The sequence below is a fragment of the Bos mutus genome, chromosome 15 (assembly GCF_027580195.1).
Source record: "Bos mutus isolate GX-2022 chromosome 15, NWIPB_WYAK_1.1, whole genome shotgun sequence".
Classification (NCBI taxonomy): Eukaryota; Metazoa; Chordata; class Mammalia; order Artiodactyla; family Bovidae; genus Bos; species Bos mutus.
Genome location: NC_091631.1, coordinates 3,693,722 through 3,719,180, shown reverse-complemented (window position 1 = coordinate 3,719,180; position 25,459 = coordinate 3,693,722). Strand labels below are relative to the sequence as shown.

General features: G+C 37.4%; 1 protein-coding gene and 1 pseudogene across 1 annotated transcript; both read right to left on the bottom strand.

The window, feature by feature from the left end:
* Nucleotides 1-307: 307 nt before the first annotated feature.
* Nucleotides 308-19,996, bottom strand: LOC102287990 (olfactory receptor 5G29-like; annotated as a pseudogene).
* A 1,267-nt stretch (nucleotides 19,997-21,263) lies between these two features.
* LOC102286281 (olfactory receptor 5G3) lies at nucleotides 21,264-22,208 on the bottom strand. Its single transcript, XM_005894448.2, has one exon. The coding sequence runs from the start codon at nucleotides 22,206-22,208 to the stop codon at nucleotides 21,264-21,266; it is 945 nt and encodes a 314-aa protein (XP_005894510.2).
* Nucleotides 22,209-25,459: the final 3,251 nt, after the last annotated feature.

Below are 25,459 nucleotides of genomic sequence, written 5' to 3'. Positions count from 1 at the left end.
TCTGGTGAACTTTCCCTTATATCATTTGATTTTCTGGAGAAGATTAGAATGTTTTCACACATAGAAGAATGCATAAATGTTCTTCTGGATTATGTTACATTTATACTATATATATATATATATAATTTTTTGTATTCCTATTATTTTCCAAAGGAGAAGACTGAAGAAAAAACAATATAAACAGTAGTTTCAGTATATACAACTGTCAGACCTAGAGATTAGAAAGAGTCTATTTCTCAGTCCAGTATTCTTTGTACCATACATAATCAAATCAACATTTTTGATGCAGCACAATTAGAATTACATTTTATCCACCTTTAAAAATAGTTTTCTTTTCACACTTCCTACTGAATGAATTCTTCACCTCTTTGTTCCTCAAGCTGTAGATAAGAGGGTTCAACATGGGAGTTGCTGCTGCTGCTTCTGCTAAGTCGCTTCAGTCGTGTCCAACTCTGTGCGACCCCATAGACAGCAACCCACCAGGCTCCCCCATCCTTGGGATTCTCCAGGCAAGAACACTGGAGTGGGTTGCCATTTCCTTCTCCAATGCATGAAAGTGAAAAGTGAAAGTGAAATCGCTCAGTTGTGTCTGACTCTTTGTGACCCTATGGACTGCAGCCTACCAGGCTCCTCCGTCCATGGGATTCTCCAGGCAAGAGTACTGGAGTGGGTTGCCATTGGAGTTAATATCATGTGAAAAAGGGAAATCATTTTACTGATATCTAAGGAGGAACTTGAGCTAGGTCGAACATAAATGAAGAAAAGAGTCCATATAGTATGGAGACAAGTGTTAGGTGAGACGAACAAGTAGAGAAAGCTTTTCTCCTTCCATCGGCAGTCTGGATCCTCAGGATGGCCACCAGGATGCAAACACAGGAGACTGTGATGATCAGGCCACTGAGTATGCCTATTGCTCCAGCCAAGGTGAAAAGTGAACATTTAATCACTGAGGTGTCTGTGCACACTAGGGAAAGCAGTAGTGAAATGTCATAGAAAAAGTGATTGATAACATTTGGACCACAGAAGGGTAAGCAAAACGTCAGTGTGGTATGGGTCATAGAGCTTATAAGAGCCACAGGATAAGGGCCTATACACCAGCTACAACCAGACCATCTGGGACATAATGAGTGTATACAACAAGGGCTTACAGATGGCTGTATATAGATCATAGGCCATGGAAGCCAGCAGGAAACATTCAGTGGCCACAAAAAGACCAAAGAAAAACATCTGTGCAGCACAACCCATGAAAGAGATGCTCTTTCTCTCCACAAAGATATCACACAGCATCTTGGGGGCAACGGAAGGAGAGGAACACAAGTCTACAAAGGACAAGTGGCTAAGAAAAAAGTACATAGGAGTGTGGAGTCTGGGATCAATCCATATGAGAGTGATCATCCCCAAGTTACTCCCTAGCGTGACAAGATAGACAAAAAGAATGACAAATAGGGCAATCTGCTAATATGATCTGTGAGGCCCGAGAAAAGAAATTCAGTCACTGCTGTGTGATTCTGATCTTCCACTGGTCATTTGTAACCTACGTAAGAAATAAAAAACACACGTTTTTTTTTTTTAATCCAGATCAGATCAGATCAGTCGCTCAGTCGTGTCCGACTCTTTGCGACCCCATGAATCGCAGCATGCCAGGCCTCCCTGTCCATCACCAACTCTCGGAGTTCACTCAGACTCACGTCCATCAAGTCAGTGATGCCATCCAGCCATCTCATCCTCTGTCATCTCCTTCTCCTCTTGCCCCCAATCCCTCCCAGCATCAGAGTGTTTTCCAATGAGTCAACTCTTCGCATCAGGTGGTCAAACTACTGGAGTTTCAGGTTTAGCATCATTCCTTCCAAAGAAATCCCAGGGCTGATTTCCTTCAGAATGGACTGGTTGGATCTCTTTGCAGTCCAGGGGACTCTCAAGAGTCTTCTCCAACACCACAGTTCAAAAGCATCCATTCTTCACCGCTCAGCCTTCTTCACAGTCCAACTCTCACATCCATACATGACCACAGGAAAAACCATAGCCTTGACTAGATGAACCTTTGTTGGCAAAGTAATGTCTCTGCTTTTGAATATGCTATCTAAGTTGGTCATAACTTTCCTTCCAAAGAGTAAGCGTCTTTTAATTTCATGGCTGCAGTCACCATCTGCAGTGATTTTGGAGCCCAGAAAAATAAAGACTGACACTGTTTCCACTGTTTCCCCATCTATTTCCCGTGAAGTGCTGGGACCGGATGCCATGATCTTCGTTTTCTGAATGTTGAGCTTTAGGCCAACTTTTTCACTCTCCTCTTTCACTTTCATCAAGAGGCTTTTTAGTTCCTCTTCACTTTCTGCCATAAGGGTGGTGTCATCTGCATATCTGAGGTTATTGACATTTCTCCCAGCAATCTTGATTCCAGCTTGTGTTTCTTCCAGTCCAGCGTTTCTCATGATGTACTCTGCATATAAGTTAAAAAAACAGGGTGACAATATAAAGCCTTGACAAACTCCCTTTCCTATTTGGAACCAGTCTGTTGTTCCACGTCCAGTTCTAACTGTTGCTTCCCGACCTGCATACAGATTTCTCAAGAGGCAGATCAGGTGGTCTGGTATTCCCATCTCTTTCAGAATTTCCCACAGTTTATTGTGATCCACACAGTCAAAGGCTTTGGCATAGTCAATAAAGCAGAAGTAGATGTTTTTCTGGAACTCTCTTGCTTTTTCAATGAACCAGCAGATGTTGGCAATTTGATCTCTGGTTCTTCTGCCTTTTCTTTTTTTTTTTTTTTTTAGCTTTATTTTTTTAATTTTATTTTATTTTTAAACTTTACATAATTGTATTAGTTTTGCCAAATATCAAAATGAATCCACCACAGTTATACATGTGTTCCCCATCCTGAACCCTCCTCCCTCCTCCCTCCTCATACCATCCCTCTGGGTCGTCCCAGTGCTCTAGCCCCAAGCATCCAGTATCGTGCATCAAACCTGGACTGGCATCTCGTTTCATACATGATATTTTACATGTTTCAATGCCATTCTCCCAAATCTTCCCACCCTCACCCTCTCCCACAGAGTCCATAAGACTGTTCTATACATCAGTGTCTCTTTTGCTGTCTCATACACAGGGTTATTGTTACCATCTTTCTAAATTCCATATATATGCGTTAGTATACTGTATTGGTGTTTTTCCTTCTGGCTTACTTCACTCTGTATAATAGGCTCCAGTTTCATCCACCTCATTAGAACTGATTCAAATGTATTCCTTTAATGGCTGAGTAATACTCCATTGTGTATATGTACCACTGCTTTCTTATCCATTCATCTGCTGATGGACATCTAGGTTGCTTCCATGTCCTGGCTATTATAAACAGTGCTGCGATGAACATTGGGGTACACGTGTCCTTTTCCCTTCTGGTTTCCTCACTGTGTATGCCCAGGAGTAGGATTGCTGGATCATAAGGCAGTTCTATTTCCAGTTTTTTAAGAAATCTCCATACTGTTCTCCATAGTGGCTGTACTAGTTTGCATTCTCACCAACAGTGTAAGAGGGTTCCCTTTTCTCCACACCCTCTCCAGCATTTATTATTTGCAGACTTTTGGATCCCAGCTATTCTGACTGGTGTGAAATGGTACCTGATAGTGGTCTTGATTTGCATTTCTATGATAATAAGTGATGTTGAGCATCTTTTCATGTTTGTTAGCCATCTGTATGTCTTCTTCGGAGAAATGTCTATTTAGATCTTTGGCCCATTTTTTGATTGGGTCATTTATTTTTCTGGAGTTGAGCTGTAGGAGTTGCTTGTATATTTTTGAGATTAGTTGTTTGTCAGTTGCTTCATTTGCTATTATTTTCTCCCATTCTGAAGGCTGTCTTTTCACCTTGCTAATAGTTTCCTTTGATGTGCAGAAGCTTTTAAGTTTAATTAGGTCCCATTTGTTTATTTTTGCTTTTACTTCCGATATTCTGGGAGATGGGTCATAGAGGATCCTGCTGTGATGTATGTCGGAGAGTGTTTTGCCTATGTTGTCCTCTAGGAGTTTTATAGTTTCTGGTCTTACATTGAGATCTATAATCCATTTTGAGTTTATTTTTGTGTATGGTGTTAGAAAGTGTTCTAGTTTCATTCTTTTACAAGTGGTTGACCAGTTTTCCCAGCACCACTTGTTAAAGAGATTGTCTTTAATCCATTGTATATTCTTGCCTCCTTTGTCAAATATAAGGTGTCCATATGTGCGTGGATTTATCTCTGGGCTTTCTATTTTGTTCCATTGATCTATATTTCTGTCTTTGTGCCAGTACCATACTGTCTTGATGACTGTGGCTTTGTAGTAGAGCCTGAAGTCAGGTAGGTTGATTCCTCCAGTTCCATTCTTCTTTCTCAAGATCGCTTTGGCTACTCGAGGTTTTTTGTATTTCCATACAAATTGTGAAATTATTTGTTCTAGCTCTGTGAAGAATACTGTTGGTAGCTTGATAGGGATTGCATTGAATCTATAGATTGCTTTGGGTAGTATACTCATTTTCACTATATTGATTCTTCCAATCCATGAACATGGTATATTTCTCCATCTATTAGTGTCCTCTTTGATTTCTTTCACCAGTGTTTTATAGTTTTCTATATATAGGTCTTTAGTTTCTTTAGGTAGATATAGTCCTAAGTATTTTATTCTTTCCGTTGCAATGGTGAATGGAATTGTTTCCTTAATTTCTCTTTCTGTTTTCTCATAATTAGTGTATAAGAATGCAAGGGATTTCTGTGTGTTGATTTTATATCCTGCATCTTTACTATAGTCATTGATTAGTTCTAGTAATTTTCTGGTGGAGTCTTTAGGGTTTTCTATGTAGAGGATCATGTCATCTGCAAACAGTGAGACTTTTACTTCTTCTTTTCCAATTTGGATTCCTTTTATTTCTTTTTCTGCTCTGATTGCTGTGGCCAAAACTATGTTGAATAGTAAAGGTGAAAGTGGGCACCCTTGTCTTGTTCCTGACTTTAGAGGAAATGCTTTCAATTTTTCAACATTGAGGATAATGTTTGCTGTGGGTTTGTCATATATAGCTTTTATTATGTTGAGGTATGTTCGTTCTAGTCCTGCTTTCTGGAGAGTTTTTATCATAAATGGATGTTGAATTTTGTCAAAGGCTTTCTCTGCATCTATTCAGATAATCATATGGTTTTTATTTTTCAATTTGTTAATGTGGTGTATTACATTGATTGATTTGTGGATATTGAAGAATCCTTGCATCCCTGGGATAAAGCCCACTTGGTCATGGTGTATGATCTTTTTAATGTGTTGTTGGATTCTGATTGCTAGAATTTTGTTAAGGATTTTTGCATCTATGTTCATCAGTGATATTGGCCTGTCGTGTTCTTTTTTTGTGGGATCTTTGTCAGGTTTTGGTATTAGGGGGATGGTGGCCTCATAGAATGAGTTTGGAAGTTTACCTTCCTCTGCAATTTTCTGGACGAGTTTGAGCAGGATAGGTGTTAGCTCTTCTCTAAATTTTTGGTAGAATTCAGCTGTGAAGCCGTCTGGATCTGGGCTTTTGTTTGCTGGAAGATTTTTGATTATAGTTTCAATTTCCGTGCTTGTGATGGGTCTGTTAAGATTTTCTATTTCTTCTTGGTCGAGTTTTGGGAAGTTGTACTTTTCTAAGAATTTGTCCATTTCTTCCACGTTGTCCATTTTATTGGCATGTAATTGTCGATAGTAGTCTCTTATGATTCTTTGTATTTCTGTGTTGTCTGTTGTGATCTCTCCACTTTCGTTTCTAATTTTATTGATTTGATTTTTCTCCCTTTGTTTCTTGATGAGTCTGGCTAATGGTTTGTCAATTTTATTTATCCTTTCACGGAACCAGCTTTTGGTTTTGTTGATTTTTGCTATGGTCTCTTTTGTTTCTTTTGCATTTATTTCTGCTCTAAGTTTTAAGATTTCTTTCCTTCTACTAACCCTGGGGTTCTTCATTTCTTCCTTTTCTAGTTGCTTTAGGTGTAGAGTTAGGTTATTTATTTGACTTTTTTCTTGTTTCTTGAGGTGTGCCTGTATAGTTTTGAACTCTCCCCTTAGGACTGCTTTTACCGTGTCCCACAGGTTTTGGGTTGTTGTGTTTTCATTTTCCTTCGTTTCTATGCAAATTTTGATTTCTTTTTTGATTTCTTCTGTGATTTGTTGGTTATTCAGCAGCGTGTTGTTCAGCCTCCATATGTTGGAATTTTTAACAGTTTTTCTCCTGTAATTGGGATCTAATCTTAGTGCATTGTGGTCAGAAACGATGCTTGGAATGATTTCTATTTTTTTGAATTTACCAAGGCTAGCTTTATGGCCCAGGATGTGATCTATCCTGGAGAAGGTTCCATGTGCGCTTGAGTAAAAGGTGAAATTCATTGTTTTGGGATGAAATGTCCTATAGATATTAATTAGGTCTAACTGGTCTATTGTATCATTTAAAGTTTGTGTTTCCTTGTTAATTTTCTGTTTAGTTGATCTATCCATAGGTGTGAGTGGGGTATTAAAGTCTCCCACTATGAATAATGCAATAAATGAAATTAAAAACACTCTGGAGGCAACAAATAGTAGTATAACAGAGGCAGAAGATAGGATTAGTGAATTAGAAGATATAATGATAGAAATAAATGAATCAGAGAGGATAAAAGAAAAATGAATTAAAAGAAATGAGGACAATCTCAGAGACCTCCAGGACAATATTAAACGCTACAACATTCGAATCATAGGGGTTCCAGAAGAAGAAGACAAAAAGAAAGACCATGAGAAAATACTTGAGGAGATAATAGTTGAAAACTTCCCTAAAATGGGGAAGGAAATAATCACCCAAGGCCAAGAAACCCAGAAAGTCCCAAACAGGATAAACCCAAGGCGAAACACCCCAAGACACATATTAATCAAATTAACAAAGATCAAACACAAAGAACAAATATTAAAAGCAGCAAGGGGAAAAAAACAAATAACACACAAGGAAATTCCCATAAGGATAACAGCTGATCTTTCAATAGAAACTCTCCAAGGCAGGAGGGAATGGCAAGACATACTTAAAATGATGAAAGAAAATAACCTACAGCCCAGATTATTGTGCCCAGCAAGGATTTCATTCAAGTATGAAGGAGAAATCAAAAGCTTTTCAGACAAGCAAAAGCTGAGAGAATTCTGCACCACCAAACCAGCTCTCCAACAAATACTAAAGGATATTCTCTAGACAGGAAACACAAAAACGGTGTATAAGTTCGAACCCAAAACAATAAAGTAAATGGCAAAGGGATCATACTTATCAGTAATTACCTTAAACCTTAAATGGGTTGAATGCCCCAACCAAAAGACAAAGACTGGCTGAATGGATACAAAAACAAGACTCCTACATATGTTGTCTACAAGAGACCCACCTCAAAACAGGGGACACATACAGACTGAAAGTGAAGGGCTGGAAAAAGATTTTCCATGCAAATAGGGACCAAAAGAAAGCAGGAGTAGCAATACTCATATCAGATAAAATAGACTTTAAAACAAAGGCTGTTAAAAGAGACAAAGAAGGTCACTACATAATGATCAAAGGATCAATCCAAGAAGAAGATATAACAATTATAAATATATATGCACCAACATGGGAGCACACATGAGTATGTAAGACAAATGCTAATAAGTATGAAAGGAGAAATTAACAATAACACAATAATAGTGGGAGACTTTAATACCCCACTCACACCTATGGATAGATCAACTAAACAGAAAATTAACAAGGAAACACAAACTTTAAATGATACAATAGACCAGTTAGACCTAATTGATATCTATAGGACATTTCATCCCAAAACAATGAATTTCACCTTTTTCTCAAGCGCACATGGAACCTTCTCCAGGATAGATCACATCCTGGGCCATAAAGCTAGCCTTGGTAAATTCAAAAAAATAGAAATCATTCCAAGCATCGTTTCTGACCACAATGCACTAAGATTAGATCCCAATTACAGGAGAAAAACTGTTAAAAATTCCAACATATGGAGGCTGAACAACACGCTGCTGAATAACCAACAAATCACAGAAGAAATCAAAAAAGAAATCAAAATTTGCATAGAAACGAAGGAAAATGAAAACACAACAACCCAAAACCTGTGGGACACGGTAAAAGCAGTCCTAAGGGAAAGTTCATAGCAATACAGGCACACCTCAAGAAACAAGAAAAAGTCAAATAAATAACCTAACTCTACACCTAAAGCAACTAGAAAAGGAAGAAATGAAGAACCCCAGGGTTAGTAGAAGGAAAGAAATCTTAAAACTTAGAGCAGAAATAAATGCAAAAGAAACAAAAGAGACCATAGCAAAAATCAACAAAACCAAAAGCTGGTTCTTTGAAAGGATAAATAAAATTGACAAACCATTAGCCAGACTCATCAAGAAACAAAGGGAGAAAAATCAAATCAATAAAATTAGAAACGAAAGTGGAGAGATCACAACAGACAACACAGAAATACAAAGAATCATAAGAGACTACTATCGACAATTACATGCCAATAAAATGGACAACGTGGAAGAAATGAACAAATTCTTAGAAAAGTACAACTTCCCAAAACTGGACCAGGAAGAAATAGAAAATCTTAACAGACCCATCACAAGCACGGAAATTGAAACTATAATCAAAAATCTTCCAGCAAACAAAAGCCCAGATCCAGACGGCTTCACAGCTGAATTCTACCAAAAATTTAGAGAAGAGCTAACACCTATCCTGCTCAAACTCGTCCAGAAAATTGCAGAGGAAGGTAAACTTCCAAACTCATTCTATGAGGCCACCATCCCCCTAATACCAAAACCTGACAAAGATCCCACAAAAAAAGAAAAGTACAGGCCAATATCACTGATGAACATAGATGCAAAAATCCTTAAGAAAATTCTAGCAATCAGAATCCAACAACACATTAAAAAGATCATACACCATGACCAAGTGGGCTCTGCCTTTTCTAAAACCAGCTGGACATCAGGAAGTTCACAGTTCACATATTGCTGAAGCCTGGCTTGGAGAATTTTGAGCATTACTTTACTAGCGTGTGAGATGAGTGCAATTGTGCGGTAGTTTAAGCATTCTTTGGCATTGCCTTTTTTGGGATTGGAATGAAAACTGACCTTTTCCAGTCCTGTGGCCACTGCTGAGTTTTCCAAATTTGCTGGCATATTGAGTGCAGCACTTTCACAGCATCATCTTTCAGGATTTGGAATAGCTCAACTGGAATTCCATCACCTCCACTAGCTTTGTTCATAGTGATGCTTTCTAAGGCCCACTTGACTTCACATTCCAGGATGTCTGGCTCTAGGTCAATGATCACACAATCGTGATTATCTGGGTCGTGAAGATCTTTTTTGTACAGTTCTTCTGTGTATTCTTGCCATCTCTTCCTAATATCTTCTGCTTCTGTTACGTCCATACCATTTCTGTCCTTTATTGAGCCCGTCTTTGCATGAAATATTCCTTTGGTATCTCTGATTTTCTTGAAGAGATCCTTAGTCTTTCCCATTCTGTTGTTTTTGTCTATTTCTTTGCCTTGATTGCTGAAGAAGGCTTTCTGATCTCTTCTTGCTATTCTTTGGAACTCTGCATTCAGATGTTTATATCTTTTCTTTTATCCTTTGCTTTTCACCTCTCTTCTTTTGACAGCTATTTGTAAGGCCTCCCCAGACAGCCATTTTGCTTTTTTTCATTTCTTTTCCATGGGAATGGTCTTGATCCCTGTCTCCTTTACATAAGCACATATAAAATAGTCTTTTAAACTAATTGTAGTTTTTTTATTCTAATCTAGATAGGTGGCAGTTACAGAAATAGCATTAGACTGGTTGACAATATTTCTAGGGACTAGACCCTATCACTTGAGCACAGATCCTGTAAAATTGGGCAAGTTCATAGTTGATCTTTTTGGATTCAGCATTCTCTGCCTTCAAGAGTCTAACTGCAATATCAAAAACTCCCATGGGTTCTAAAATTGTATTCGATATGAGATTCAATCTTTGTATTTCATCTTTATTGCATGATAGGATAAGAACACCCCCTAAGAATACAGTTACCAGTGATATTGTAAGACACAAAAGAAAATTTAGATCTTGATAACAGACACTGGGATAAGCTAAGTAGAACAGAAATAAAACACTTTCAGTTCCTCTACTGATGGAATGAATAGTGTCATTTGGATATTATGAAGACAACATTCATATCTGTGTATATTAATCTATCCCCTTATGAAAAGAAAGTATTCAAAAGGTAAATGTATACAACTGCCAGAGTGTTATTTAGCATGAAGAATATTATGTTGTAACACATGACAATTATATTTATGTTTATGTAGGGTTTCTTGAAAATAGAGACTGGATTCATTTACTCTTTGACAATTCTGAAGATAGGAGTGGCACAAAAAGAAAAAGGATTTAAAATTGGGGTTAGCATGAAGAAAATTTCACCAACCATATAATTTGAATAATGAAATATAATGCCTTTCGAGAGACTTAGATGCCCTGCTTCCGAGATTAATTAATCTGTCAAACAACACATAACAGCTTTTTATGGAAACTATATTAAAAAACACCTGCATTAAGCTCATCTGACTTAATCTCTAGATGATTTCTACTTATAATTTTTATAAATGTATAAATATATTCTGTTAACCAGAATAATAAGATTATTTCAAAATTTTATAATATTTAAAAATTATTTAAGACATAGATTATAACAGGTAATATCTCTGTTATTAAGAAAATGTGTATAATGTCATATGTTTAAATTTTTTATTTAGACTCAATTTTTGCATGCATGCATGCTAAGTCATTTCAGTCACATCTAACTCTTTGCAACTCCATGGGCTGTAGCTCAGCAAGCTCCTCTGTCCATCAGATTCTCCAGGCAAGAATACTGGAGTGGATTGCCACTTCCTCCTCCAAGGGATCTTCCCAAACCAGGGATCGAACCCTCATTGCCTATTATTCTGCTTTGGCAGGAGATTTTTTACCACTAGCACCACCTGGGAAACCCTGACACCATTTTAAGGTAAATATTATTTTTCTGACTCATCAATTGAGGAAGATGATACCAAGCTGTTATAATTACAGTAAGAAGCCCAAAGTGTATCAGTATCCATAGCAAAGATTCTAGTTTCAAATCATGTGTATAATCAACTCACTTACCTCTATAAGTAAAACAAAACATACCACATTTTGAAGATACAATAATTAGGATGTGGAACATGAAATGCTATGGTATAAAACAATAGTTTAAAAAAGTCTACATCTCTATCTTATTTTTATAATTTAAGAAATTATCTATAGGATTCATTTTCACAAGGCAATTGCCTATTAAATGTCAACTAATAATGTCAGTTGTTATTTTTAGGAATTTAAACTTGGTTGCGGAGACAGGACTTAGAAAGAAAAGGAAAACTTAAATTTCAGAGAGGTCCAAGATGAAACATGCCCTAGGGTTTCAGAAGAAGGAAGGGTCACTGTGAGCTGAAGTGGTTGGTGAAATTTCTCATCTGAAATGTTTCTCAAAGCATAGCTTTCAGGCAGTGGTTGTGGATATTATGGGCATTGCAGGCAAGTGTGTGTCGTGAGGGTAGGATGCCACACCTGCCACTAACCAGCATATGAACCTGAACAGGACATATATCCGCTTCTGCAAACAAGGAGAATGATCTCTATGCACTTTCCATTTCTGGCATCTATTACCTTAGAATTCTTCTTGGACATTATGCTATCTCTATCATGTTTAAAAAAAAAAAAAAAGTTCAGTTTAAAAAGTCAGAAGATTAGTTGCTTAGTGCTCTGAAAAGCTGGACTAAACACCAAAGAGCACTCTCTTTGGAGTACTTGGGATGGTGAGTTTTATATTCCCTAAATCTCCAAGTTCATCCAAAGTCTTTCCACTATATTTCAAATTTTCTTTTCATTCCCAAACTATGGAATACTCACTTCATTAAAAGAATTGTTTTTCCATTCACTGCTTTAAGAGGAATAGCAAAACCCAGGGATTTCTGGTTTCCATCAGAAAGTCAGTGTGGAAGATTTAATTCCCAGCTTGGTAGTCAGCTTCTGCAACAAGCACGATGCCCTCAACACTTGGTAAGGAAGATAAGTCTGGATGTTGATGAGTCTGCGGATCAAGAGATGCACCTTGTCCTGAATACCGACTCACATGCAGCACAATTAAAGGATGCATGTCCCTATAGTTTTAACTGCTCTAAAGCCAGGTCTCAGAAGAACTAAACCTCAAGAGTGTACACCTGAGGGACAAAATTAAAGCACTATCATTGGACTTTGTGCCAAGGTTGTTTCCAAAATAATGTCTTTTCTCAAATAGAAGATTTCTGAGGAGGGGGAAAAATGTTTTTCCCCCTTTAGATACTCTTTGAAAAAAACAGGACCTCATTTGCATCCACAGAGAAGGCAATGGCACCCCACTCCAGTACTCTTGCCTGGAAAATCCCAGGGACGGTGGAGCCTGGTAGGCTGCCGTCTATGGGGTCGCACAGAGTCGAACACAACTGACTCGACTTAGTAGCAGTAGCAGCAGCATTTACATCCATAGAGAGTGATGAGCTAAAAAACTGAGCACCGACAGAGATGAGTAGTGCTCTGCCTGGATCCTGAAGCCTAGGTTCAAATCACAGCTCCTTGGCTTGTCCCTTTGAGCTAGTGGGGTTTTTGCTTTTTTTTTTTTTTTTTTTGTATATTTTCTATTTGTTTTTAACTATCTGTTCCTCAGTATCCTTATCTATAAAATGGGGATGATGGATAGCTTGCTCACACTGAAGAATTAGATGAATTATTACATACAAAGCACTTACAAGATCACATGCCACATAAGCACTCATTAATGCCTAGAAAAAAAGATTCTATGTTTTATAAAAATAATTTCCTGAACATCACACTGTTTTGATTAGGTCTTTGATTACTTAAGAATTCCATCTTGGCTAGACTTACAAAAAAAAAAAGACTATGAGAGAAATGCAGTCTTTTAGTTTTACTACATGAAAGTAAGATTCTCTGTTGGCTGAGACACTAAAGCATCTGCCTGCAATGCAGGAAGCTTGGATTTCACCCCTGGGCTGTAAAGAGAAGGGAAGGGAATGGATACCCAATGGGAGAAATATCAATAACCTCAGATATGCAGATGACACCACCCTTACAGCAGAAAGTGAAGAAGAACTAAAGAGCCTCTTGATGAAAGTGAAAGAGGAGAGTGAAGAAGTTGGCTTAAACCTCAACATTCAGAAAACTAAGGTCATGGCATCTGGTCCCATTACTTCATGGCAAATAGATGGGGAAACAGTAGAAACAGTGGCTGACTTTTTCTGGGCTCCAAAATCACTGCAGATGGTGCTTGCAGCCATGAAATTAAAAGACGCTTGCTCCTTGGAAGGAAAGTTATGACCAACCTAGATAGCATATTCAAAAGCAGAGACATTACTTTGCCGACAAAGGTCCATCTAGTCAAGGCTATGGTTTTTCCTGTGGTCATGTATGGATGTGAGAGTTGGACTATAAAGGAAGCTTAGCACTGAAGAACTGATGTTTTTGAACTGTGGTGTTGGAGAAGACTCTTGAGAGTCTGCAAGGAGATCCAACCAGTCCATCTTAAAGGAGATCAGTCCTGGGTGTTCATTGGAAGGATTGATGTTGAACCTGAAGCTCCAATACTTTGGCTACCTGATGGGAAGAGCTGACTCATTGGAAAAGACCCTGATGCTGGGAAAGATTGAGGGAGAGAGGAGAAGGGGACAACAGAGGATGAGATGGTTGGATGGCATCACTGACTCAATGGACATGGGTTTGGGTGGACTCCGGGAGCTGGTGATGGATGTGGGGCCGAGCGAGCTGTGGTTCATGGGGTCGCAAAGAGTCGTACATGACTGAGCGGCTGAACTGAAATGAACTGAACCCACTCCAGTATTCTTGCCTGGAGAGTTTCATGGAGCCTGGTGAGCTACAGTAAACAGGTTCACAAAGAGTCAGACACAACTGGGCAACTAACACTTTCAAAGTGAATTTAATAGATTTTTTTTGTTAGAAACTTCCATGCCAAATCATTAGAAATAAACAAGGTCTTTTCCTACCATACAAGCTATAGTATTAAGATAGAAATAATAACAGAACAATTTTTCTCACTGTAATAAGTCTAAAATTTTGTAATCTTGTCCCTTGACACCAAATTTTGCAGTGTTAAGTAACGAGGTTTCACATTTTTGATAGAAAGCTTAAAATCAGAGAGGGGATTCTTTTTTTTTTTTTTTTGCAATGTTGTTTACAATAATGAAGATAGCCAAGACATAGAAACAATCTACATGTCCATCAGCAAATGAAAGAATAAAGAAGATGTGGTACATATATACAATGGAATATTACTAAGCTATTAAAAAGGATGAAATAATGCCAATTGCAACAACATCGACTTGGAGAATCTCATACTAAGTGAAGTAAGTCAGACAAAGACTTATATGATATTGCTTATATGTGGAATCTAAAAAGCATGATGCAAATGAACTGATTTATAAAACAGAAACAGACCCACAGGCTTAGAAAATGAATTTAAGGATACCAGGGTTAAAGGGTAGAGAGACAGATGGACTGGGAGTTTTGGATTGACATGTATACACTGCTATATTTAAAATAGATAATCAAAGAGGACTTACTATATAGCACAGAAAACTCTGCTCAGTATTCTGTAGTAATCTAATTAAGACTTTGAACTGCTAAGTCACTTCAGTCATGTCTAACTCTGTGCCACCCCATAGACAGCAGTCCACCAGGCTGCCCCATCCCTGGGATTCTCCAGGCAAGAACACTGGAGTGGGTTACCATTTCCTTCTCCAATGCATGGAGTTTGAAAGTACATGTATAAATGAATCACTTTGTTGTACATCTGAAATTAAGACAACACTGTTAATCAACTATTGTGCATGTTCAGTCACTCAGTTCTATCAGACTCTGTGACACCATGGCCTATAGCCTGCCAGGCTCCTCTGTCCATGGGTTTTACAGGCAAGAATACTGGAGTGGGTTGACGTTTCCTCCTCCAGGGGCTCTTCCTGACCCAGGGATCAAATCCATGTGTCCTGTGTTTCCTGCTTTGGCAGGTAGATTCTTTACCACTGAGCCAGCTAGAAAGCCTGTTAATCAATATACTATACTGTACTCCAATATAAAATAAAAATTGAAAATAGTGCTAATAAAATGCTTAGAGAAACTTATGGTGTGAAACTTCAAGCTACTGAAGGGCCAACTTTGTTTTGATGGCATAAACCAACCAGTGCTTCTTCAGGATTCTGTCACCTTCCCAGGAGAAGACCAGGCTTGGCACATAAGAAATTGGTGGTCATTAACTGCTTGCCTTTGTAATAAAATAACTCGCCTCTGAAATTTATTCTTTTTTTAATTAGGAAATTAAAGATTTTTTTAAATTGAAATATAGACTGACCTACAATATTACGCTTGTTTCAGATGTATAGGGCTTCCCTGGTGGCTCAGCTGGTAAAGAATTCACCTGCAATGCTAGAGATCTGAGCTCGATCCCTGAGCTGGGAAGATCCCCCGGAGAAGGGATAGGCTACCCACTCCAGTATTCTGGCCTGGAGAATGCCATAGACTCTATAGTCCATGGGGTTGCAAAGATTCAGGCAAGACTGAGTGACTTTCAATTTCAGATGTGTGTTATATTATGTTGCTATCTGCCTACATTATGAAATTATCACTATGAAGATATGTCTAGTAACCATCTGTTCCTATACAAAGTTATTACTTTGTTATCGACTATATTCCTTATGCTCTGTATCATATCACCATGACTTTTATATAACTGGAGGTGTGTACCTCAATCCCCTTCACCTATTTCGCCCACTCCTTTCAGCATCTCTCCTTCTGGCATTTACCCATTTGTTCTCTGTATCTCTGAGTCTGTTTTTATATCGCTTTGGTTTGTTTGTTCATTTTATTTTTTAGATCCCATGTATAAGTGAGATCATGCAGTATTTGACCTAACATGACACCCTCTAAATCCATTCATGTTGTCACAAATGGGCACTTCATTTTTTATGACTGAGTAGTATTTCATAACGTGTATGTATATATATACATATTTACATATCCCATCTTCTTTATTCATTCATCTGTTGAAAGGCATGTAGGTTACTTTCATATGTTGGCTACTGTAAATAATGCTACAATAAATACCTTTTCAAATTAGAGTTTTTGTTTTCTTCAGGTAAATACCCAGAAGTGAAAATCCTGGATCGTATGACAGTTCTACTTTTAATTATTTGAAAAAATTCCATAGTGTTTTCCAAAGTACAATCTATAGTAGTTTTCCAATCTACAATGCCACCAACAGTGCACGAGGGTTCCCTTTTATCCACATCCTTGCTAGTACTCGTTATTTGTCATATTTTTCATATTAACCATTTGGATAAATGTGAGGTGATGTCTCACTGTGGTTTTGATTTGCATTTCCCTGATGAATAGTGAGGTCTAGAGTTCTTAACTGAATTGATCTTTAAATCTGTAGCCAGTCTTTACAGGACCATATATGAGCTCAAGTCTTAAGTGATCTGTTCTTCTTGGAGTTCTTTCTTGAATTCAAAGGGGTAAATGAGGACTAAAATTTCTTAGAGCAAACCATTCCAAAAGGATAGTTTTCTGAAATTCAGTTTCCAAATTTTATTGGAAAGTGTTTTCTGTCTCTTTGTGTTAGAAATTCGCCGAACCATATATGTAAATAGATTGAGTTAATTCAGATTATTGAAATTATTCAGATGAAGCAGTGGCAGATTAACTATTATAAAAATCCAAGCTTTCACCACATTAAACACTAATGTTTTTGTTTGTTTATAATATATGTAGAAAATTTTGTTTAGGTTTTGTAATTCTAACAACTTATCTTAGTAAATTGTTTGACTAGTGCATTCAGCAGATTCTTGGAATGGGATCCTGGAATCAGACCACTCACAGACAAATGGAAATGAGAGTCCATTGTTGGTGGAATGAGGTGGTCATAACCATCAGCATGCCCTAGCACAGCATTACTACAACTCACCAGCACCGAATTGGGATAGAGTACAGTTGAAAACTGTGCATTGGCTTTGGCAATTTTTTCTAACATGTGAGAACTATTGAGAGCAGTGGTAACCACTGCACAATGAAACTGACACTTGTGAAATTCCACTAATATGATAAATGATGAGAAAATAACATTTAGGCCGGGTAATTTCCAACTCAAGGATGTAAGAGCAGAGAAGGTATTGGGTGACTGTTTCCTGAGAAGGCATGTCTTCCACTAAAGGAATTTTTTAAAGACACTAATGGAAGGGACTCGAGTTTCATAAGAAACTCAGTGGTAGAAGGTTCTGTTGTGGATCTAAACTTCCTAGAGTCAATGGAGATGATAGGATTCCAGAATACTTGAAACGAGAAATTAATGCCTTCACCAAATATATAAAGGGTGCTTCAGAAGTAGTCACATTATTTCTCTATTTAATTCAGCAGTCTAGACCATCCAGAAACCAGATGACTCTAAAAGAATGCCTGTAACTGAACGACTACATGTAAAAGATGAAATTAGAAGATTTGAAGCACCAAATACAAAAATAAACACAAAATTAACTAAAGACCTAAACGTAAGACTAGATATTCTTTTTTTTTTATTTTATTTTTAAACTTTACATAATTGTATTAGTTTTGCCAAATATCAAAATGAATCCATCACAGGTATACATGTGCTCCCCATCCTGAACCCTCCTCCCTCCTCCCTCCCCATACCATCCCTCTGGGTCATCCCAGTGCACTAGCCCCAAGCATCCAGTATTGTGCATTGAACCTGGACTGGCATCTCGTTTCATACATGATATTTTACATGAGACAGCAAAAGAGACACTGATGTATGGGACAGTCTTATGGACTCTGTGGGAGAGGGAGAGGGTGGGAAGATTTGGGAGAACGGCATTGAAACATGTAAAGACTAGATATTCTAAAACTCTTAGAGAAAAACATAAGCAGAACACTCTATGACATAAATACATAAATTGCAGGAATATTTTTTTCAATCTGCCTCCTAGAGTAACAGAAATAAAAGCAAAAATAAATAAATGGGACCCAATTGAACTTAAAAGATTTTGCAAAGGAAATGATAAAATGAAAAGACAGCTTATGGAATGGAAGAAAATATTTGCAAATGATGTGACTGACAGGGGTTGACTAATTTCTAAAATACACAAACATCTCATACAGTTTAATGTAAAAAAAAATCAAATAACTCAATCAAAAAATGGGTGTGCATGCATGCTAAGTTGCTTCAGTCATGTCTGACTCTTTGAGACTCCATAGATTATAGCCATCCAGGCTCCTCTGTCCGTGGAATTATCCATGCAAGAAAACTGGAGTGGGTTGCCATTCCCTTCTCCAGGGGATATTCCCAACCCAGGGATCGAACCCAGATCTCCTGCATTGCAAGTGGATACTTTACCTCCTGAGCCACTAGGGAAAAAAATGGGCAGAAGACCTGAATAGACATTTCTCCAAAAAGGACATACATAGAGCCAACAGGCATGTGGGAAAATGCTCAGCATTGCAATTATAAAGAAAATGCAAATCAAAACTACAATGAGGTATAACCTCATGCCAGTCAGAATAGCTGTCATTAAAAAGCCTACAAATAATAAATCCGGGGAGTGATGTGGAGAAAAAGGAACTCTACTGTTGATGAGAATATAAATTTGTTTAGCCACTATATAAAACAGTATGACGGTTCCTTAAAAGCTAAAATTAAAGTTAACATAAGATTCTGCAATAACACTTCTGGGTGTATATCCAGAAGAAAAAAAAAACATAATTCAAAAAATACATGTACCTCAATATTCACTGCAGCACTATTTACACTAGCCAAGACGTGGAAGCACATTACTTGTCCATCAATGGATGGATAAACAAGATGTGATATTTATATATACAATGGAATACTACTTGGCCATAAAAAGAATGAAATATTGCCATTTGCAGCAACATAGATGGGCCTACAGATTATCCTATGAAGTGAAGTAAATAAGACAAAGAAAGGCAAATAGCATATGATATCACTGATATGTGGAATCTTAAAAGAATGTATGAAAATGACAAAAATGAATGTATTTAAAAACCAGAAATAGATTCACAGATTAGAGACATTATGGTTACCATAATGTAAGGAAAGTAAGGGTGTGAAACAAACATAACATTGTAAATCAACTATACTTCAGGTTTTTTTTTTAATGAATTAAAAAAGAAAAAGGATGCCTGTAGACTGCTTCAAGTTCCAATAAGCATTAGTACCTCTGACAGTGCTCCACAAATACAGGATACTTTAATGGAGCTCCAGTACACGGCATGCAGTCATGATTTGAGGAATGTAGTCTTTTCCATTCTGATTAGAAAAAATAAATAATCAGAAACAGTTTACTTTCATGTAAGATGAACAAAAATATTCATTTACAATATTGCTTTAAGGCTATGTTAACCCTATTTCATTCCTTGATATAGTCTGCAGATATCTGACCCCCCTCTGCATCCACTACACTTAGTGGATACAACACTTAATGTCCTTTACACTGATAACATCACATTAATATAGCAGGTCACACAAACAGGTGCTCCAATATTGGAGGTCTTGGTAAAATGCATGTGGTACCCAGTTCAAGCTCGCTCTGCTCACTACATGACAGGCCAATAAATCTGAGAGACTAGGAGTTGAAGCAAAGATTACTACTTTATTCACAAAGTCAGCTGACCGAGAACATGACTAACGACTCAAAATAACCATTTTATTGTGGCCTGGATGCTAGTTTCTTTTATAGAAAAGAGATGAGGTAGGGGGAGGTGAGGAAACAAAGTAAAAAGACCATTAATCTTGTAAATATCTCTGGAATGGCAAGACTCAGGGAGGGGATGTGTTAATTTCTTCCTTCTTGCAGCCATTCACCGGTGGACAGGGTCCCAAACAGAGGCATTTTGGTTGAATTTTCTGGCAGAGGGGTAGGGTTCCCAGGCCATTGGGTATAAACAGTATCCTTTTAATGAACAAAAGGAATGGGAAGCAACGTAAAAGTAAAAGAAACAGATCTAATGTGGAGTCACAATAGGCTCTTCACAATTGGCAACATACATTCTCCAAAGGATGAGAGAAAACTCATTAAGATTCAGAAATTTGACACATTAGGTAAATATTTACAGATCTAGTGGTGAAGTCTAGTGCTCATGCTAAAACACCTCCTACAAAGAAAAATTCATGAAGAAAGAACTTGAGTGTCCAGGGAGGCTTCTTTCAGTTTGGAGACAGCATATTCCACAGTTGGGACTGTACCTAGATAGCATATTGAAAAGCAGAGATATTACTTTGCCAACAAAGGTCCGTCTACTCAAGGCTATGGTTTTTCCTGTGGTCATGTATGGATGTGAGAGTTGGACTGTGAAGAAGGCTGAGCACTGAAGAATTGATGCTTTTGAACTGTGGTGTTGGAGAAGACTCTTGAGAGTCCCTTGGACTGCAAGGAGATCCAACCAGTTCATTGTGAAGGAGATCAGCCCTGGGTGTTCTTTGGAAGGAATGATGCTAAAGCTGAAACTCCAGTAGTTTGGCCACCTGATGCGAAGAGTTGACTCATTGGAAAAGACTCTGATGCTGGGAGGGATTGGGGGCAGGAGGAGAAGGGGACGACAGAGGATGAGATGGCTGGATGGCATCACTGACTCGATGGACCTGAGTCTGAGTGAACTCCAGGAGTTGGTGATGGACAGGGAGGCCTGGCGTGCTGCGATTTATGGAGTCGCAAAGAGTCAGACATGACTGAGCGACTGAACTGAACTGAACTGAAGAGAGATACGATCCGTCACTTGGGTCACATGCATAAATATTCTCTTTTGTTTCATTATTTTTTCTTTAACACTGACTGTGGTACATTAAAGTTTCCTTGTAACATTGAGTTTGCCCAATTTAAATAGAATTCACATATCCACAATTGTACAAATACTCAGTTTCTTCTAGTATATTTTTATATTTATATTCTCAATTCATTTCTATATTGTTTTTAAACCATTCTCATGTGACAAAGAACAAGATTGGAACAGAAAAAAAACCTTAAGAACTACACCATCTCTCAAATCGTCTTGAATAGGCAGAACCAGGACTCACATGAAATTTCAGATTTCCAGGCTAGTGTTCTTATCACTAAATGTTCTGCACCAACATCTACACTAAAACATTAATAGACTTCTATTTCACCTACCAATTGGACAGTTTTTCCTTTCAAACTTTGTACTGAATGAATTCTTCACCTCTTTGTTCCTCAAGCTATAGATCAGGGGGTTCAACATGGGGGTAATCAGAGTGTAAAAGAGGGAAATCACTTTATTGATATCTAGGGATGAACATGAGCTAGGTCGAACATAATTGAAGAAAAGAGTTCCACCTAGGATGGAGACAACTGCCAGGTGGGAAGAACAAGTAGAGAAAGCTTTCCTCCTCCCATTGGCAGTCTGGATCCTCAGGATGGCCACCAAGATGCAAACATAGGAGATCATGATGATCAGGCCACTGAGCACTCCTATTGCTCCAGCCAAGGTGAAAAGCACCAACTTATTGATCCAGGTGTCTGCACACGCAAGGGAAAGCAGTGGTGAAATATCACAGAAAAAGTGATTGATAACATTTGGACCACAGAAGGGTAAGCAAAAAGTGAGACTTGTATGAGTCATGGTGCTTATAAGAGCCACAGCATAAGGGCCTATAACCAGCTGCACACTGACCCTCTGGGACATAATGAGTGTGTACAACAAGGGCTTACAGATGGCTGTATATAGATCATAGGCCATGGAAGCCAGCAGGAAACATTCAGTGGCCACAAAAAGACCAAAGAAAAACATCTGTGCAGCACAACCCGTGAAAGGGATGCTTCTTTTCTTTACAAAGATATCACACAGCATCTTGGGGGCAATGGAAGGAGAGGAACACAAGTCTACAAAGGACAAGTGGCTAAGAAAAAAGTACATAGGAGTGTGGAGTCTGGGATCAATCCATATGAGAGTGATCATCCCCAAGTTACCACCCAGAGTGGCAAGATAGAAAAAAAGAAGAATGAAAAAGAGAACAATCTGCTGATAGAGATGATCTGTGAGGCCCAAGAAAAGAAATTCAGTCACTGCTGTCTGATTCTTATCTTCCATTGGTCATCTGCAATCTGTTATAAGAAAGATTTTTTTTTTTTTGATGAAAAACAATCATTGAGTTACAAATAACATATTAAGCCAATAAAAGGTTCTGTTAGATAGGTCTACAATAGACAATTACTGAAACACTTTGGAACTAAAAAATAATATTCCCAGATTCTAAGTTAGGCTTCCCAGGTGGTGCAGTGGTAAGGAATCCACCTGCCAATGCAGGAGACACTAGAGACATGGGTTCAATCCCTGAATCATGATGACCCCTGGAGTAAGAAATGGTAACCTGCTCCAGGATACTTGCCTGGAAAATCCCAAGGGCAGAGGAGCCTGATGGGCTACAGTATGGGGTCGCAAAAGTCAGACATGACTGAATGACTGAGCACACACACACATACTAGATCAGGGACGTTTGCGCAAGATCCTGTATAAACTTGGGTGATTCACCATTAATTTCTATTGTTTGCCACAAAGAGTCCAAGCCTGTTATCTAAAACTCTTTCAAGTTACAAATTTGTATATGAACTACCTTTCATGTTTAATCTTATTGCATAATTGGATATAAAACCCTAGCTAGAAAAACCTTGCTAGGAATACTGTAAGATCAATGAGATATTCAGATCCTATTATATGACATCTGAGAAATGCAAAACAGGGAATTTCTTGATCTTATTGAATGATAACAACCATCCTAATATTATTAACATACAACTCACGTATGTGTTGATAATTCTATTCCCTATTCCCCCTTATACAAAGATGTGGAAAGGGTGATATACACAAATGACAAAGAGTTTACTCATATATTTTATATCATATACAAAATGATATGATCCATGGAAGGAATGGGGATGCCTTGTCTGTAAAATCAAATTGTTATGACAATGTTAGAAAGCAACTTGTTGTGGAAATTGTATAGAAAATTAAGCATCTTTTGCACCAAAATATCATAGAATTGTATTATGTGACTTACTTTTTCATATGAACTACTTTTTAGGGCACTTATCTTGAAATCTGTTAGGCAATATCAATTACAGAAATGATATATGCAAAATATCAAATATATAATTTTTAATGCAGGGAACACATTTAATAATACATATGTTCTGACTCACTAAACAAGGAAGAAAATATCAAGTTGTTTAAATTTTCTAAGAGATTACTACATAGGTAATTCATATTTTAAAAATCTTGTTTTAAATACCATTTATTATTACTGTAATTAATTTCTTCTTTAAGTAAAACAAAAACAGTGTACTATTATTCTTTATATAGTAATCATATGTGAAGTTTGATAAAAAAAATCATGACTATATCTATTTGATTATTCATCATTTTCATGACTACTTGCTTAATGCTATGTGGGGTACAATTTCAGTGGTCACAAATACAATTCTAGGCTTGGATTAGGAGCATTAGCCATTGCATGAATGTTTTTGTTTATATCCATTCAAATATACCAATACAGGTGTATGGAGGTAAGGGGTTGACCATACTAATTCTATATTTGATTCAAATACTATTTATGTATTTTAATGTATGTCATGTTCAGGCTTCTATAAAACAAGGAGGATGGTCTTTATGCCACTTTACAGCTAACATTCTGTGACCTTAGAATTCCTTTCATTGTATCTCTGTATTATAGAAAAATAAACAAGAAAATCAGTTCAGAAAAAGTCACACACAAAAAAAAGTTGCCTAGTCTCATAAAGATGTGAACAAATTGCCAGTCTGCTCTCTTTAGAGATCCTGATCCAGAATGGTTATATCCCCAAAGTTCAAACACAGCCTGAAGTTTCTCCATCACATTTCAAAAACTTCATGTTATCCAAAGCACAATGTACTCACTTCTTTAAGGATATCCTTTACATAGGTCCTTTAATTGCTTCAAGGAATTAATCATTTTCTAGAAATAAGGATGGAACTTTCAACTTCGCTCATGGTGGCAACTTTTTCTAAAGAGGCATGACTTTCTAGGTACTTGGTGAAGAAGACAAATCCCTCATCTTGAACATCCTGGGAGTAAACAGATACTCGTTGACCTGCATATTGATTCACATACTGCATAGAATAAGGGACAGTTTCTTGGGAGTTTACAATAATTTAGAGCCATGTCCCTAAAGAACTAAAGCCTCAAGAGCTTATACCTGGAGGCACAAAACTAACATGATCTCAGTGGCATTTGGACCAACATTATTTCCTAACTGTATCTTTTCTCATAGGGAAGAGTCCTAGGAAAACAGTGTAGATGCTCTCCGTTGGGAGCCTCCCTTGCGAAAAAAGAGCTGTCTCTTTTATCAGTGAGAAGTGATGCATTGAGCCCCCAGCACCAGTTGGGATTTGCTGCCTGGACATAGTCTTAATTTCATCACTTACTGCCTGTGTCAGTTGGAGCAAGTTTTTAAATCTCTCTATAGCTTGCTCTCTTAAATATATAAAAGTGGTTTCTAGTTCACAAAGATGCTGGAATTATTTAATGAGACAATAATTTTAAAGTATTTAAAGGAGTATCCAGCACAGAATCAAAGTTTAGTATCAAAAGGGGTCTACAGGATAGTTAGGAGATAATAACTAGATATAAAAACAAAACATATGTTCAAGTAACATTTGTCTATATCTAGGCAAAAGTAGAAAACAGTCTCTGATTTAGGGAGCCGGGATATGGGGGTGGGGTGGAGTCCCAAGAAGGAGGAGATATACGTATACTTATAGCTGATTCATGTTGTTGTAAGGTAGAAATCAACACAATATTGTACAACAATTATCCTCCAACTAAACACAAATTTTAAAAAATAAATAAACAAAATAAGCAACAACAACAACAAAAACTAAACACTAGTCTCGGGACTCCAAAGGAAGGACAGATCACTGCAAGCTGGAATAGACCAGAAAAATTTTAAAGAAGGAATTGGTCTGAAAAGATAACCATAATTTAGATAAAATTGCCATTGTAAAATTGATGTCAGTATAAAATTACATCTGTAACATGCTTTTCAAGAAAACACATGCGAAGATAGAAAAAATAAGTTTTCTGCTTTATTAATAATGTTAATAGAATATGTCCTTTTTTGTGTGTGAACATTAGTTTTTGTGGGAATATTATGGACCCAGATAAATGTGATTCTCACTACATGGTAATTAGACAGTTGTTATTAGAAATATTATTCATAATAAGAGATAAAATAAAATTTAAAATGTAAAAAAAAAAAAAAAAAAAAATTTAGATAAACTGAAGTTAAGAGGAAAGGCATTCCAGG